This window comes from Pangasianodon hypophthalmus, chromosome 26 (genome assembly GCF_027358585.1).
Source record: "Pangasianodon hypophthalmus isolate fPanHyp1 chromosome 26, fPanHyp1.pri, whole genome shotgun sequence".
Lineage (NCBI taxonomy): Eukaryota > Metazoa > Chordata > Actinopteri > Siluriformes > Pangasiidae > Pangasianodon > Pangasianodon hypophthalmus.
The window spans coordinates 1,134,428-1,150,120 of record NC_069735.1 but is presented as its reverse complement, the minus strand read 5'-3'; the positions used below and the strand labels follow the sequence as shown (position 1 = coordinate 1,150,120).

The 15,693-nt window shown below is 41.6% G+C and overlaps 1 protein-coding gene across 1 annotated transcript in view; it reads left to right on the top strand.

The window, feature by feature from the left end:
* The window catches only part of cacna1hb (calcium channel, voltage-dependent, T type, alpha 1H subunit b), a 63,688-nt gene that overhangs the window by 24,798 nt on the left and 23,197 nt on the right, over positions 1-15,693 (top strand). Inside the window, exons 9-15 of the mRNA XM_026928797.3 lie at positions 6,221-6,372; positions 6,589-6,774; positions 8,337-8,454; positions 12,747-12,902; positions 14,616-14,703; positions 14,781-14,962; positions 15,047-15,394. Coding sequence (XP_026784598.3) covers positions 6,221-6,372; positions 6,589-6,774; positions 8,337-8,454; positions 12,747-12,902; positions 14,616-14,703; positions 14,781-14,962; positions 15,047-15,394 — 1,230 coding nt within the window. The remainder of the gene's footprint in view (positions 1-6,220; positions 6,373-6,588; positions 6,775-8,336; positions 8,455-12,746; positions 12,903-14,615; positions 14,704-14,780; positions 14,963-15,046; positions 15,395-15,693) is intronic.

The window sequence follows — 15,693 nt, the reverse complement described above, 5'->3', positions numbered from 1 at the left end:
GAAAATTGCAGTTTCCGAATTTGTTACCGAATTGTTCACACACAAAATGGCTTCCATTCTCTAATCTTATAGAATAGCACTTGATCCAGCACATTGTATTATTTTCCATTTTATTATTATTTTTTTTCTATATAAATTGTGCTTACAGCTTAGGAAAGACCCGAGGTACTAAATCATGGTCATGAAATCGTGACGTGAGCAGCATGCAGGAGATTTTATTATGCTTTTAATTCTTTATTGTGATTTGTCGATTTGACCTGCTTTTGTTTTAAATCCAGCTGAAAGGTTTAAAAACGGCTAGCTAACATTTCCTCGCATCCTGATAATCGAATTTGTCCAGACTGGGGCTTGAAAATTTCCGATACCTTATATTCAATTCTGATACTTTTTCATCTAATACAAATTTATTATCGTAACTTGCTGATTATAGTTAGAGCTACGTTTCAACACTTGAAAATTCCTGTAACAAAAACAAATGGTTATTGTTTTGTGACGTTCCTCCGTCCTCTCAACTGACATCCTCGACTTTCCTGCTATAGTCGAAGGAGCGTTTTGTTCGTGAACGACTTGCTCAAGAAGAATCGGCTCTAGTGTTATAACTCCCAGAAATCGAAACATCGTAGCTAATAATCCTCATTTATGAAACCCAAATAGAATAAATTACTATGCATGCGTATGATTTAACGCGAGGATGTAGCGTATGATAGCTAACTAGACAGCTAATAAATGCTAGTTTTGGTGCCAGTTGCTGAATCCAAACGTTCACACAAAGGCAAACATTATGGTAGCTAAATTTCTCTTGCAAAAGTCAGAAAGGTGATCAGTAAACTGTTAACTTACCTGATGATATTTCCTAGTTTGTGTTTTCGTTTTTTCTTCGCAGTTACGAGGTTGTTTCACGTTTACGTGAAAATAAAACCAGACTCTGTCTTCTGCGACATGTTTACGCGCTGTCTTTTCGCTTTTCGTAAGAATGCTTTGTGTTGTAAATTTTGTCAAAAATAGCCACCAGACTTTTCAAGAATTTTCAGTACGCCATGATACCGAAATATTTCTTGTCTTTGTTGTCTTTGAGCCGATTCCAGTCCGTCATAGCGACTGAACTCACTTGTGTCTTGTAAGAACCTAAAATTAATTCATTCACCTTTTTAGTGTTTGTGCAGCACTTTATTTTTTCTCTTCAGTACAGTCTGCTTCACACATTTTTTTTTTTTTTTTTTTTTGGAGTTCTAAAGCAGCTTGATAAAGGCCAGACCCTTAATGAGCAAGTGGAAAGAGTCAGTGGCAAGGAAAAATTACCGAGAGTGAGGAAGAGGCCTGGAGACGAGCCAAGACCTTTTCAGCATGGCATCGTGAAGTTTCAGCTAGAAGACTTGTGGAGTAAATGAAACAAAAGTATTTCTACACATCGCATGACTTACTGCCAATTTAATGTATACATTTACACACTCTAAGTATACAGTCATTTATCAGGAGTGTGTGGGGTGTTATCGTTTCTATAGCAACGGATCGTTCGTGGTGGACGTCGCTTTCCTTCCGTGACGTTTACGGAAGGAGTCTCCAGTGTCAGCAGTAAAGTCGAGGCAGAAACGTTTAAACTTTTGCGGTTTCTAAACAAATAATAATCAGTTTGTTGATTATTTTTCTGTAGCAGCACATCCCTAAGTGTTTTATTCCTTACCTACCGCCTGTTTTTTTTTTTTTTCTTCTCAGTGAATCCTTTCATTTCGACTTGTGTACCATTCCTGTCACTCGGTTATTCCTCACGGTGTACGCTCTTCCTGTCTGCATCGTGCTGGATTTTGTCAGCTACGTCACGCTTGGCTAATACGCTTCAGATGTGTTTCGAATGATCTCCCCGCGCTCTTGTTTTGTTTTGTTTTTTCTTTCTTGCGCTACTGCGACTCGCGCTCCCGTGCTTCAGTCTCGCCTTTTGTGGCGGCTGCTTGGATTTTCCCACATCACTCTTTTGTCAGAGGTACAGGTGTGTGTCGATAAGGTGTGTGTAGGTTTACGTAACATCGACCTCAAATGTTCGGCTTCGGATTGTGTGTATATAAGATAGTCGATGAGTTACTACGAGTTTATATACGGATTACGGATTATTTATTTCAGTTACACACCAATTTAGTGAAAGAAAGCGATTCCAAATCAAATCCATAAATAAAGATGAATACAACCAGCCATTCAATGAGGACAAAAGTAATGGCGCCCTATAAAAGGAGGAGGAGTTATTGTGTGTCTGTGGTAGCTGATGCGCTGCAATGGCTGAGCTGCATTATTGGAAGATTTAGCGCACACTGAGCTTTCAATGTTTAGTCATTTTCAGCTCTCTGAGCGTTAATGAAGTTTTGTGGGCGTGGCTAAATGTAAATGTGCCTTGAACATGATTGATAACTTGTATGTGTTTTTTACGATACTCCTACTTTGTGTATTTTTATGCTTTTTAGGACACGATTAGATTTACATAGCTTATCAAATAACCTTAATTTCTCCTTTTCCCAGCAATAGTTAAAGACAATTAGTTTGGATGTAATGCAGTAACCCCATTTTTTTTCTTTTGTTTTCATAGCCATCCTGTTGTTACACAAAAAAGGCATTACCAGGGAATAAATATTACCAATGATCATGAACATTTCACACTAAACGAGCCGACCAATCATGAGTCTTCGTGTCAACACATTGTTCACGTTTCACTGATACACGGTCTTTGTATATTTCTACGCTCATACTATTTTTATTTTAGTGAATGTCTGCGCACAGGTTAATTGGAGTCAGACCCTGTCCTATAAACACACACACACACACACACACACACACACAGTCTGGTGAGTGAGCTCCAGAAAGATCAGGTCATGTGACCCCTGCTCCGTTCAGAGCAAACTGTAGAGGACATGATGGAGGAGCGTCACGGTTTTGTGGCCTGAGCAAATAATTAACGTGAAATTTTATCTAAAACTATTAAAGGAAAATGTCACGTAGCTTTCCGTCAACTAAAGGCTAATAAACGTTTGATGATCAACAAGATAATGACTCAAAACACACCCCAACAGCAATCGATTTATAGTTCGAAAGAAAGCATTTTGTGTTTTATAATGACCAAGTCAGAGTCCAGCCCAGTAAAGCTACTGCAGCGTGACCTCAGGAGGCCTGTACACGCAAGAAATCCCAGAAACATGAAATACTGAACTAAAATCCTGTAATATCCAGCAATGGTCTAAAATTCCTCCTCCATTTTGGGCAAGAATTATCTGCACGTCCTGGAAACATCTGCTGGAATATTTTTGCTGCTAAAATTCTAAGTTCTATCAGTTAATAAATAAAAGAGTTCAGATACTTTCCCTCTGAGGCTATGAATTATGAATCAGTGTGATTAATAAAAGTACTATTGTACTGTTTCTGTAGGACTTCATTAATTAATATTATAATTAATATATTAATATAATTATAATTAATATCTGTAAGCAATTCAGATATTTCTAAATTAAGACAAAAATGCGGAAAAGAAAAGGAGAAAAGAGTTTTCTTGATAAGTCAAAATGTAAGTGGTGAAAAGCAGAGTTATATTTAAAAATAAATAAACAGAACATTTTTAAATGTATTCCACATTGATGTAGTGTAGATGTGGGCGTGGCTAAGTGCAGAACATGACCTACAGAGCGGACTAGTGAAAGTTAGACATGGGAGTAAGGTTCTTACACACACACACACACACACACACACATTCTGAAGTGTTTTATTCCTCTTACACCACAGCAGTTTTCCAATATGAATAAATATGAATAAACAGTACTTCATACTTTGTATCCATTTATAGTTACATTTAACGTCGTGGAACTTTCGGGACTTACGTTACAGCAGCTATAAACAGTCGTTCCTTCACCAGTCTCTCTCGAAGCGAATAAGATTAAGCGAACAAAATTAAAGCTTATCTCTTTTTTTTTTGTGCTACCGAGAAAACACTGAATCATAATCTCCTCTGTCCTGAAGACGTTGGAAAACTGACACTGGAGACTCCTTCCACAAATGTTAAATACTTTCAGAAACCTTCACCATATCAACTACTTTTTAATCCATGCAAAGTCCCTGTGAACGAGCTGTTACTATAGAAACGATAACATATTAGAACGAGCGCATTAATATAAATACAAACCTGTCATATGGAGCTGCACTACTGTCAGAGCTGCTGTTATAGAAAATGAATCAATACACCAATCTGACCAATCAGAATCCAGAGCTCAGCAGCGCTGGGGTACATTCCTTACTGCCTTCAGCTGAATATTAGTCTAAATTTGACTAAATCAAGTTTAATGGATTCATTGTCAACAAAATAAAACCATAATTCATAATTGTGATTCATAATTGTGTGTGTGTGTGTGTGTGTGTGTGTGTGTGTGTGTGTGCACTAAATATGTTTTGCTCGAGGCTGGAGCTCATTCACACCCTCTTTCTCTGGGAAAATGATTATTTGCATTACACTAGACGGCTGTAATAACGGGTCAGCGTGCGCTTTGTGAAGCAGCGGAGAAAAACATGAATGAGTTGTCAGGCTGGAAAAGTGTGTGTGTGTGTGTGTGTGTGTGTGTATCAGGTGAGTTGGCTGATGTAAGGTTAGCAGGTGTCATTCCCTCATATGCACATCAATGATTTCGGTTCATTAATATGTAAGCGTTGCGTGGTGAGATAAACGAACATAAGGCTCGCTGTCCCTTTTGTTCCCCGCTTTCCTTATTTGGTCATGGTTTCCTGTCCTTGTTCACCTGATCGGTTCAACCTGTTCCTGTATCGAAGCATGTTCCTGGTTCTGGCTACGGATACGTTATCGTTTCTATAGTAACCGTAGTGTGTTACTCCTCTTATAACACAGCGATTGACTAACGGTTACAGTTTTTTAGTAAACGGCATGTTTGGAGTGTGTCCCGGTGCGTCTCACACACAGATTTGTGTGTACGGCGTGTGTGTACAGCGGGTGTGTACAGCGTGTGTGTACGGCGTGTGTGTACGGCGCGTGTGTTCGGCGCGTGTGTACGGCGCGTGTGTACGGCGCGTGTGTACGGCGCGTGTGTACGGCGCGTGTGTACGGCGCGTGTGTTCGGCGCGTGTGTACGGCGCGTGTGTACGGCGCGTGTGTACGGCGCGTGTGTACGGCGGGTGTGTACGGCGTGTGTGTACGGCGTGTGTGTACGGCGTGTGTACGGCGCGTGTGTACGGCGTGTGTACGGCGTGAGTGCAGGCGTCGTTAGATGAGTGTGTGGGTTTGTGGGTTTATGGGTTTGTGTAGTTGTGGGTTTGATTTTGTTAACTGTGTTCTGTTTCCTGACTGCGGCTCTGCTCTGGACTGTAATGACGATTACAGGAAAAGCTCCAATAAAACCCGAACCTCTCTCCCGACTGCTCTGTGTTACATCACGCTTTATTTCTGTTCTCCGTAACATGCCAATCCATCCATCCATCCATCCCTCCCTCTGTCTATCTATTCATTCATCCATTCATCCATTCATTCATTCATTCATTCCTCTATGTATTTATATATCCATCCACCCAACAATCCATCCATCCATCTTTGTATTTATCCATCCATCCATCCATCCATTGATTCATTCATTCATTCATCAATCCATCCATCCATCCCTCTGTCTATCTATCTATCTATTCATTCATCCATTCATTCATCCATCAATCCATCCATTCCTCTATGTATTTATATATCCATCCATCCAACAATCCATCCATCCATTTTTGTATTTATCCATCCATCCATCCATCCATCCATTCATTCATTCATTCATTAATCCATCAATCCATCCATTCCTGTATCTATTTACACATCGAGCCGTTCATCCAACTGTCCATCCATTCATCTATTTATACACCTATCCATCCATCCATCCATCCATCCATCTGTCCCTCTGTCTAATCTTCCCTCTATCTATCTATCTATCTATCTATCTGCCTGTCCATGCAACCGCACAACCTGCCATCTATCTACCGTATCAGTATGTTCATCCATCCCTTCCCTCATCTGTCCATCCATTTGTCCATCTATGTATTTGTGTGTTTTTGTGCTTGTAGCTGAATTAATAAATCTAAAATTAATAAATCTCATTATGAAAGTCTCTCAATTCTTTCGTGTTCTTTCCCCCGTCTCTTGTGTTTTCTCTTCCTTTTTTCCCTCGTGTGTGTGTGTGTTTGTGTGTGTGTGTGTGTGTGTGTTCTGCAGCCTGCTGAGTTGACAGATGTGCTGGAGATCAGTAATATCGTCTTCACCAGCCTCTTTGCCCTGGAGATGGTGCTGAAGCTGCTGGCCTGCGGTCCGCTCGGCTACATCAGCAACCCCTACAACATCTTCGACTTGATCATCGTCATCATCAGGCACTTCGCTTTTCGCTTTTCGCTTTTCGCCCCAGAACCTGCTAGCTACCACATAATTAGCTGAGAATGCAATAAAATATAAATCGAGCCTAAATTGAGGATAAAACTACACATGTCGATTTTTGTCATACTTTTTGTCCATTTATAGTTACATTTAAAGTGATGGAACATCACCCCACAGTTTTAACTGACTGTTTAACCCTTTTGTGTCCACAGTGTGTGGGAGCTCATCGGACAGGCGGATGGAGGTTTATCCGTCCTGCGCACCTTCCGTCTCCTCAGGGTCCTAAAGTTGGTCCGCTTCCTGCCAGCCCTGCGCAGGCAACTCGTGGTCCTGATGAAGACCATGGACAACGTGGCCACCTTCTGCATGCTGCTCATGCTCTTCATCTTCATCTTCAGGTGTGTGTGTGTGTGTGTGTGTGTGTGTGTGTGTGTGTGGTTGGGTTTAAGTGACAGTGGAAGCTGACGACCATCAAACACTGATCTCCGAACTGATCTGTCTGTCTATCTATCTATCTATCTATCTATCTGCCTGTCTGTTTTTCTGACTATCTATCTGTGTGTGTGTGTGTGTGTGTGTGTGTGTGTGTGAGATCATAACTTTATAAAGCCTGTTGTGTTTGTGTCCTTGACAGATTGTCAGAAAGAACAGCTTTAGATGTTCTCTAACACATACTGTGTGTGCTCTCTCTCTCTCTCTCTCTCTCTCTCTCTCTCTCTCTCTCTCACTCTCTCTCTCTCTCTTTCTCTCGCTGAAGCGTTATAAACATCACTCCTTGAGTAAATGCTGAAGGAAAGTGGCTTTGTGCTCACTAATCTTATTTCGTCAGACTAATACACTTTAGTTGATCCAGTGTTAATGTGTGTTTATAATAATCTGATTTGTACATTATATTTATTTACTCCTAGTGTGAAAGTGTGTATTAGTGTTGTAACACAGCAGTGTGACACTGTCATTATCTGTATCTGTATTTAAACTCGAGGTGGGCGTGGCCTAAACTGAAAGGCTGTTATTCGTATCTGTATCTGTATTTAAACTCGAGGTGGGCGTGGCCTAAACCGAAAGGCTGTTATTCGTATCTGTATCTGTATTTAAACTCGAGGTGGGCGTGGCCTAAACTGAAAGGCTGTTATTCGTATCTGTGTCTGTATTTAAACTCGAGGTGGGCGTGGCCTAAACTGAAAGGCTGTTATTCGTATCTGTATCTGTATTTAAACTCGAGGTGGGCGTGGCCTAAACTGAAAGGCTGTTATTCGTATCTGTATTTCAGTGTGTTTGGGGTTTTACTCAACGCTCAATTCTGATCCATATTTCTGGACTAAACAACAACATTAAACATTTAGAAAGTAGAAAATAAAGATTTAAACCAGTCTTAAGGAGTTGGAACGGAGTTTGGAAACCATGGTCAGAAAACACACAGCTTTTAAAAATCATTTATAGCTTACAGCAAACTTCTCACCCCTACCTGATTGTTCAATCTGAAAATAAAAATTGCAATAAAGGAATGAAATAAGCCCCGCCCCCTGGTCGAACCGACATGGCGGTGCAGCGCTGATGTCTAAGACCAACTCCTAATTTTTTTCTTTTGTTTTTTTTAAATACGCTTTTGAAGGAGCATTTTATTTTCTGCTCTCATTAATTGACAGTGAAAGCTAGTGTATAATGATCTTCAAATTCAGACGTGTGTGTGTGTGTGTGTGTGCGTGTGTGTGTGTGTGATGGTGAATCTCTGAATCTTTCATAGTATAAAATGAAAATTCCAACAATTTACTCCTACATAATTAAAACTTTTGTAGATTTTGCAGTGTGCCCTACAGTTTCATTTCGAGGATTAATCCATGCTTCTTCCCTCTCTCTCTCTCGCTCTCTCTCTCTCTCTCTCTCTCGCCCTCTCTCCCTCTCTCTCTCTCTCTCTCTCTCTCTCTCTCTCTCTTTCCGTTTCTCTATCATGTCTCTGCAGTATCCTGGGCATGCATCTGTTCGGGTGTAAGTTCACGCTGCGTCTGGAGAACGGGGACACTATCTCGGACAGGAAGAACTTCGACTCGCTCCTTTGGGCCATCGTCACCGTGTTCCAGGTCGGCGTCACGTCCGCTCGCTGTTCCCTCAGGGTGTTACAGACGTGAGCACACTGGGACTGGGACAGTTAGAGAACTTCTAGAAAGTTCTCTCAGTCAGGTTTCATAAACACATTTAAAATGGCAGCTTCGTCTATAAGAATTTCTTCTCAGCTCTCAGTGTTCAATAATAGAAAGACTCTGTATCTGTGTGTGTGTGTGTGTGTGTGTGTTTTAAAGGCAACTCATCCGTCAAGCTTACACACCATTTTAGCTGATCATTTTCATACACGTCATCAGCAGTGATGGAGAACGCGTCACAGAAATATATGCAGTATATGACTTTTTTTTGTACTTTTTATCCATTTATAGTTATATTTAAAGTTCTCGAAAAAGTTATCACTTAGATCATGTTCTGTAAACTTTCCCTCACCAGCCTGTCTTTTTTCTCTCTCTTGAGAAAAAAAAAAAAAACACATCTTGACATGTTGACGAAGTGCCGGAAAAATTACCATTACAAAGCGCTGACACTGGAGACTCCTTCTTTAGATGTTACATAAACTTTTTACTTTACTGTTTAAAGTGAATTCAGAAATTAGAATTGAATTTAGACGAAACAGAGGTAATGGCAAGACTTCGCGGTGTGTGCATGTGTGCATGCGCTTTATATGAACAGGAAGTGATGATGATCGCAGTAGTGTGATAAATATAATAGTAGTAGTGGAAGCGCTGTAGTGTTCGGTGTAGGGCGCCCTCTGCAGGCTCGGAGGTGTAACATCTGCTCCAGGTGTTCCAGATGTTCCAGTGTTACACCGATAGTTATCCTAAATTTGTCGAAAAACACTTACAGCATCAAAACCCAGACCAGGCGTCATCATCTATGTGCAATATTGCTCACTTGATGAGGTCACTGCGGGGTGACGCTCATGTAGACGCTGCTGTAGGTCTGTATTAATTCAGGCTCCGAGGGACAACACGGAGGTCAGGGTTTCTGCTGCACTTTAATTTCCCTAATCTCTCTCTGTGGATTGGTTTTGTGTGTGTGTGTGTGTGTGTTGGCAAAATACACAAAGTAAGCAGAACATACTGTTCTTCTCAGCCTAAACCTGGCTGGACAGGAAGCTACGAGCAAATAAATATGTAACAACACATAGGGAAAAAAAATCTGAAGACCATTTTGGCTAAATATTTAACGAGCGAGGGACAGGAAGACGTTTCTCGGTGTGAGGATGAAGGTGAAGTTAAACAGACGAAGACAACAGACAGACTCTTCGCTTCTTCTATAAACAAATATTTCAGTGCTGTGTGGAGTAAAACAGGCAGTAGTGTGTACGTGTGTGTGTGTGAGAAATTGTGTGTGTGTGTGTGTGTGTGTGTGTGTGTGAGAGAGAGAGAGAGAGACGCTGTATATCCATCGTTTCATATCTCTGCAAGAATCTTGATGTTGTACGGTGAGCTGTTTATTGGGTAAAAGAAAAATCAGGTGTTTATTTATTTATTTGTTTATTTATTTATTTATTTATTTATTCTAGAGACTGGTTATATCGCAGAATTGAAAAATATTTCAATATTCCTGTCAGGAATGTTGAAGAAATGTTACAGTAGGCGTATTGTTTAAACGGATTGATTTGCATATTTTTAAAACTGCTTAAACTGTTCTCGAGTGAAATTCAGTAATAAATGAGAATTAGGCTCCGCCCACACGTATACAAATGTTTTTTTCAAAACATTTTTTTCCTGTGCGTTTTCTCGTCTGCCAGATTTTTTTTTTTTGTCTTTCATTGCCATTATGTAACTCCTGATAAGGAATCAGTAGATGAACCAGCGCTAGGATAACTCTGAAAGTGTTAGCGTTGTATCTGAGTGAAAACAGAGTTTTGAGATTAAATTTTTTTTTCCGAAGATGCCTGAAGAAGTTGGAGAAGTGTTTCAAGCGGTTCTCATTGAGCTACCGTGAGAAAACTCAGACAGTATTCCGTATGAGATAAGATAATGTTTATGTTAAACTCTCTCTCGCATTCTGGTGAGAACTAGCTACTGCAGGTGCTTCTTGCAAAGTGCTTGGACCCCTCAGATCGCTGCTGTTTCTTAATATTTCTGTTCTTTTTTCTGTTTTCTGCACTTTGAACTGAACTTTAATGTATGAGGTGCAACATAAATAAAGATTATTATTACTATTATTACATATTATATAACTATATATTATTAAAAAGAATAAATAATACTTGGATGTCATGAAAACCTGAAAAAAAAAAACCTAGAAGAAGGAAAACCGAATGGGTTCCAGGAGGAAAACAGGAAGCAGAGAGGAGACGGGTGAATAATAAAAAACTCAGGAGCACTCTAACAAAATACAGATGCAGTAAGTGTCATCTGACTGCAGAGACAACGAAAGAAAAGAAAGAAAAGGAAACAAAAGGAAAAAACTGCACTTCCTGACAAAATGTCCCAAATTGAATCATTTAAGAGCCTTTTAAATGTCACAGGTTCCTCGGCTTCACTCTTATTAAACGGAGCCTGAGAGGAGCTAGCGACACCATCTACTGCCCTTCAACAGTAAAAAATAAAGAAGAGAATAAAGAAAAGAGGAAGTGAGGGATGAGTGAAGAAATGTAATTTGGGGGCTGACAGAGTAATTAGTGGCAGATGTGAACTGAGAGAGCAGCAATGATTAGGAGAGCAGTTCCTCTTACGGCACAGCGTTTTTTACTGTCAAAAAAACAACTCTGTCTCTGTCTGTCTGTCTCTCTCTCTCTCTCTCTCTCTCTGTCTGTCTGTCTCACCCTCTGTCTGTCTGTCTCACTCTCTCTGTCTCTCTCTGTCTCTCTCTGTCTGTCTCTCTGTCTGTCTCACTCTGTCTCTCTGTCTGTCTGTCTCACTCTGTCTCTCTGTCTGTCTCTCTCTCTCTCTGTCTCTGTCTGTCTGTCTCACCCTCTGTCTGTCTGTCTCACTCTCTCTGTCTCACTCTCTCTGTCTGTCTCACCCTCTGTCTGTCTCACTCTCTCTGTCTCTGTCTGTCTGTCTCACTCTCTCTGTCTCACTCTCTCTGTCTGTCTGTCTCACTCTCTCTGTCTGTCTCACTCTCTCTGTCTGTCTGTCTCACTCTCTCTCTCTGTCTGTCTCACTCTCTCTGTCTCTCTGTCTCTCTGTCTGTCTGTCTGTCTGCCTGTCTGTCTCAATCTCTCTCTGTCTCTTTGTCTGTCTGTCTGTCTCACTCTCTCTGTCTCTCTCTGTCTCTCTGTCTGTCTCTCTCTCTCTGTCTGTCTCACCCTCTGTCTGTCTGTCTCACCCTCTGTCTGTCTGTCTGTCTCACTCTCTGTCTGTCTGTCTCACTCTCTCTCTCTGTCTGTCTGTCTGTCTGTCTCTGTCTGTCTGTCTCACCCTCTGTCTCTGTGTGTCTCACCCTCTGTCTGTCTGTCTCACTCTCTCTGTCTGTCTCACTCTGTCTCTCTGTCTGTCTGTCTCACTCTGTCTCTCTGTCTATCTGTCTCTCTGTCTCACTCTCTCTGTCTCACTCTCTCTTTCTGTCTCTCTCTGTCTCTGACTCAATCTATCTGTCTCACTTTTTCTGTCTGTCTCTATCTCACTCTTTCTGTCTCTTTGTCTCACTTTCTCCTGTCTGTCTCTCTGTCTCACTTTTTTTCTCTCTCTCTCAATCTGTCTGTGTCTCTATGTGTCTCTTTCTCCATTTGTCTCTCTGTCTCTTTATCTCTTTCTTTTTGTCTCACTCTATTTCTCTCTGTCTTTCTCTCTCTTTCTCTCCCTCTCTTTATGTCGATGTATCTCTTTCTCTCTGTCTCTGTCTCACCCTCTTTCTATCTTTCTCCTTCTTTGTGTTCTCTCTCAGTGCCTCTCTCTCTCTGTCTGTATCTCTTTCTCTTTGTGTCTTTCTGTCTCTTGCTCTCTCTTTTACTGTGTCTCTCTTTCTGGCTTAAACTCTTTCTCTCTATTTCTCAGTGTGTCTGTCTGTCTTTCTGTCTCTCCTTGTATCTCTCACTTTCTCCCTTTCTTTATCTTTCTGTCTTTCCTATTCACTTTCTCACTGTCTGTCTCTCACTATCGCTCAATCTTCTTGTCTCCCTCTCTCTTTATCACACACACACACACACACACACACACAGAGACACACACACACACATTTTGGAGTTATAAATGGCATAAAGTAAAGCACTCTATTCTTGAACTAATTCAATGATGCCACAGACCATTTTTAAAAAATGTGAAAAAGTTAAAAGACTCCACTGTAATGTCTCTCTCTCTCTCTGTCTGTCTCTCTCTCTCTCTCTCTCTCTCTCTCTATCTTCACTTTTCAGATACTAACACAGGAGGACTGGAATGTGGTGTTGTATAACGGCATGGCCTCCACGTCTCCGTGGGCGGCGCTTTACTTCGTCGCTCTCATGACCTTCGGTAATTACGTCCTCTTCAACCTGCTGGTGGCCATTTTGGTGGAAGGTTTCCAGGCTGAGGTAAGAGGTCAAAGGTCATGCAACTACTGTTACAACTCAACACACATTACGATTTCATGACCTTGTCGGACACAAACAATGCAGAATAAAATGCAGAATAGCAGGATGTGCTGGATCAAGTGCTATTCTACATGCTGCTGAATAACGAGTGTGGAAGCCATTTTGTTGAAGTGAACCAGTGATTTATGTGATAAGTACAGCTAGAAATATTCACGCAGCAACATACTCGATTTATTTCAATAATAATCTTCTCATCTGACAGCGAAGAAACAAACGCTTTCCTTCTTCAGTCCGTATTTTCTATCCCTGATATTTTGGTGGTTTAAAGGTGCTTGTGTTTATTGGGGGAAAAAAAACCCATCTCAAACGCTTCTACTCAAGAAAAATCTGACAAGAGAAGCGAAGAACATGCAGGTGATTTTAATAATCCGAATGTGAAGCTCAGAAAATCAACATACGGAAGCGTGGAACCCGGCTCTGAATACCAGGAACTTTCCTCATGTCAATACTGACGTCACATTTGGACTCCAGTTGCTGAATCCTGAATAAGCAAACATGAAAAAAGAGAGATAATCTGAGGGAGAAGAGAAGAAAATGGAGAGACAAGGGTGAAATAGAAAGAAAGAAAGAATGAAAGAAAAAGGAAAGGAAGCTAAAGGAAAGAGAAAGGATTGAAAGAAAACGAAAAGGAAAGGAAAAGAGATGTGTAGAGGGCAGGACAGAAAAAATGCAGATAGAAATAAGAGGAAAGGCATAGAGGAGGAGAGATAGAGAGATGATGCAGATTAAAGGAGAAGAAATAAGGAATGCAGAGGAAAGGGAAGAGAAGATAAAGAGAGGAGGACTGGACTGAGGAGACGAGAGAAAATTAAGAGGCGAGAAGATGAAGAGATATGGAGATGAGGGTGAAAAAGGAAAAGGAAAAAAGGAAAGGAGAGGTGGACCGGATAATAGGACGGGTGAGAGAGATTGGATGGGTAGAAACAAGACGAGGAGAGACGGGGATTAACGGAGACGAGAGGACAGTAAAGGTGATGGAGAGAGGAAGTCGAAATTAATACACTTGTCCTAGTTCTTTCTCCGACTTCATTATTCCTTTAAAAGAGGAGAGAGGGACACACACATTCCCGGCAGACTTCAGGATTTGAGTCGATGCCAGCTTGCGTGTTTGTGCGTGTAGAAGTGTGTGTGTGTGTGTGTGTGTGTGTGTGTGTTTTCTTTCTGTACGATGGCACAGCTGCAGTGTCCCATACCGGAAATCCCTTTGTGGTCTTATTTCTCATCTGTGTCTTTTATCTTCCTTTCTTCTGTTACACACAATGCAAAAGGCTACACACACACACACACACACACGAGAAATGGCAAGGATACAGATCCTCACTCAGCTTTATTCCTCTTCCTCCATTTTTTTTGGCAGACGTCACTACTTTTTTTTTCATTTTGTGATACTTACAGTAGTGTTCCATTAGTCTAATTTAAAGTGATGGGATTAATTACATCCTGCTAATTAAATAATTACACACTCGTATAAGGTGCCTTAAGTCTGAACAGAATTCATATCCGTCCCAGCCAAGTGGAGACGACGTCGTCGGATAGGAAGGTTATTGCTGATGCTTTTATTTCTCAGTAATTGCTCTTCAGAGTTATTTCATTTTGAAGTGTCTCTTTCTCTCTCTCTCTCTCTCTCTCTCTCTCTCTCTCTGTCTCTCTCAGGGCGATGCTAGCAGATCAGAAAGCGACGATGATGCGTTCTCATCTGACTTTGACGACGAGGACAGGTTGAGAGAGCTGTTAAGCTCAGGTACGGATGTTCTTGACGTTTGCGCGTATCATTATCAGGTTTTTTTTTTGTTGTAAATACGTCATTTTGACCCTCAGGTTCGGAGGCGAAGGTGCAGACGCTCCTGCCCATTTCTAACGGCCACTTGGAGCCCAGAGCCACCATGCCGCCGTACCACGCCTACACTACGGCCACGCCCAGAACCGAAGTGTCTCACGTCGACAACCAATCACTGCGCAGCAGCAACGCCTCCTACGAGCACCACGACCAGAAGTCGATGGTGAGACGCACGTGTACATGACGTTCATATTCACCAGAATTCATAGCAACAGTATGAATATTCAACCCTTTTTTTTGCATCCAGTCCAGTCTATGGGGGAGTCGCCGCTCTAGCTGGAACAGCCTCGGCCACGCCCCTAGCTTGAAGAGGCGTGGCCAATCAGGAGAGCATGAGTCGCTGCTATCGGGCGAAGACCGGGACAGTTTCGAAGACGACCAATCAGAGGAGGACAAGTCCAGCAGGACAGGCAGCTTGAGCAGAGTTTCGCATCTTGAGTCGTTCGATTTGCCAGAACTCCTACAAGTCCCGCCCATGCCACACCTCTACGGAGAATGCAACGGTAGATTGGACGGATCGTTTCCTTCCTCTCCGTACACAACGCAACGAGAGACGTCGCACGCACCTGCCGAGCAGGACGACGAGTCAGAAGAGGTTATAGTCACGTTCTCCCTCCTTTGTCTCTTAGCCGTTGTCTTCTCTACACTGTTAGATGATGGAAGATGATGAATAAGTGAAAATGAAGTGTTATTTAGAGATCGTTAGTGCTTCCGGTGTGTGTACGTAGCTCGAATAGTTAGTTTGCTTCACTAATCTAATCTGAAAACGAAGCACGTAACATGTTATTAAATTTTTATTTAACTAGCTAGCTACCATTTCTCATGGACAGGCCACGCCCACAACAGCTACTCTGTCCATTGTGTTTACTAAGTCGATAGATTAATTAGCCTGTT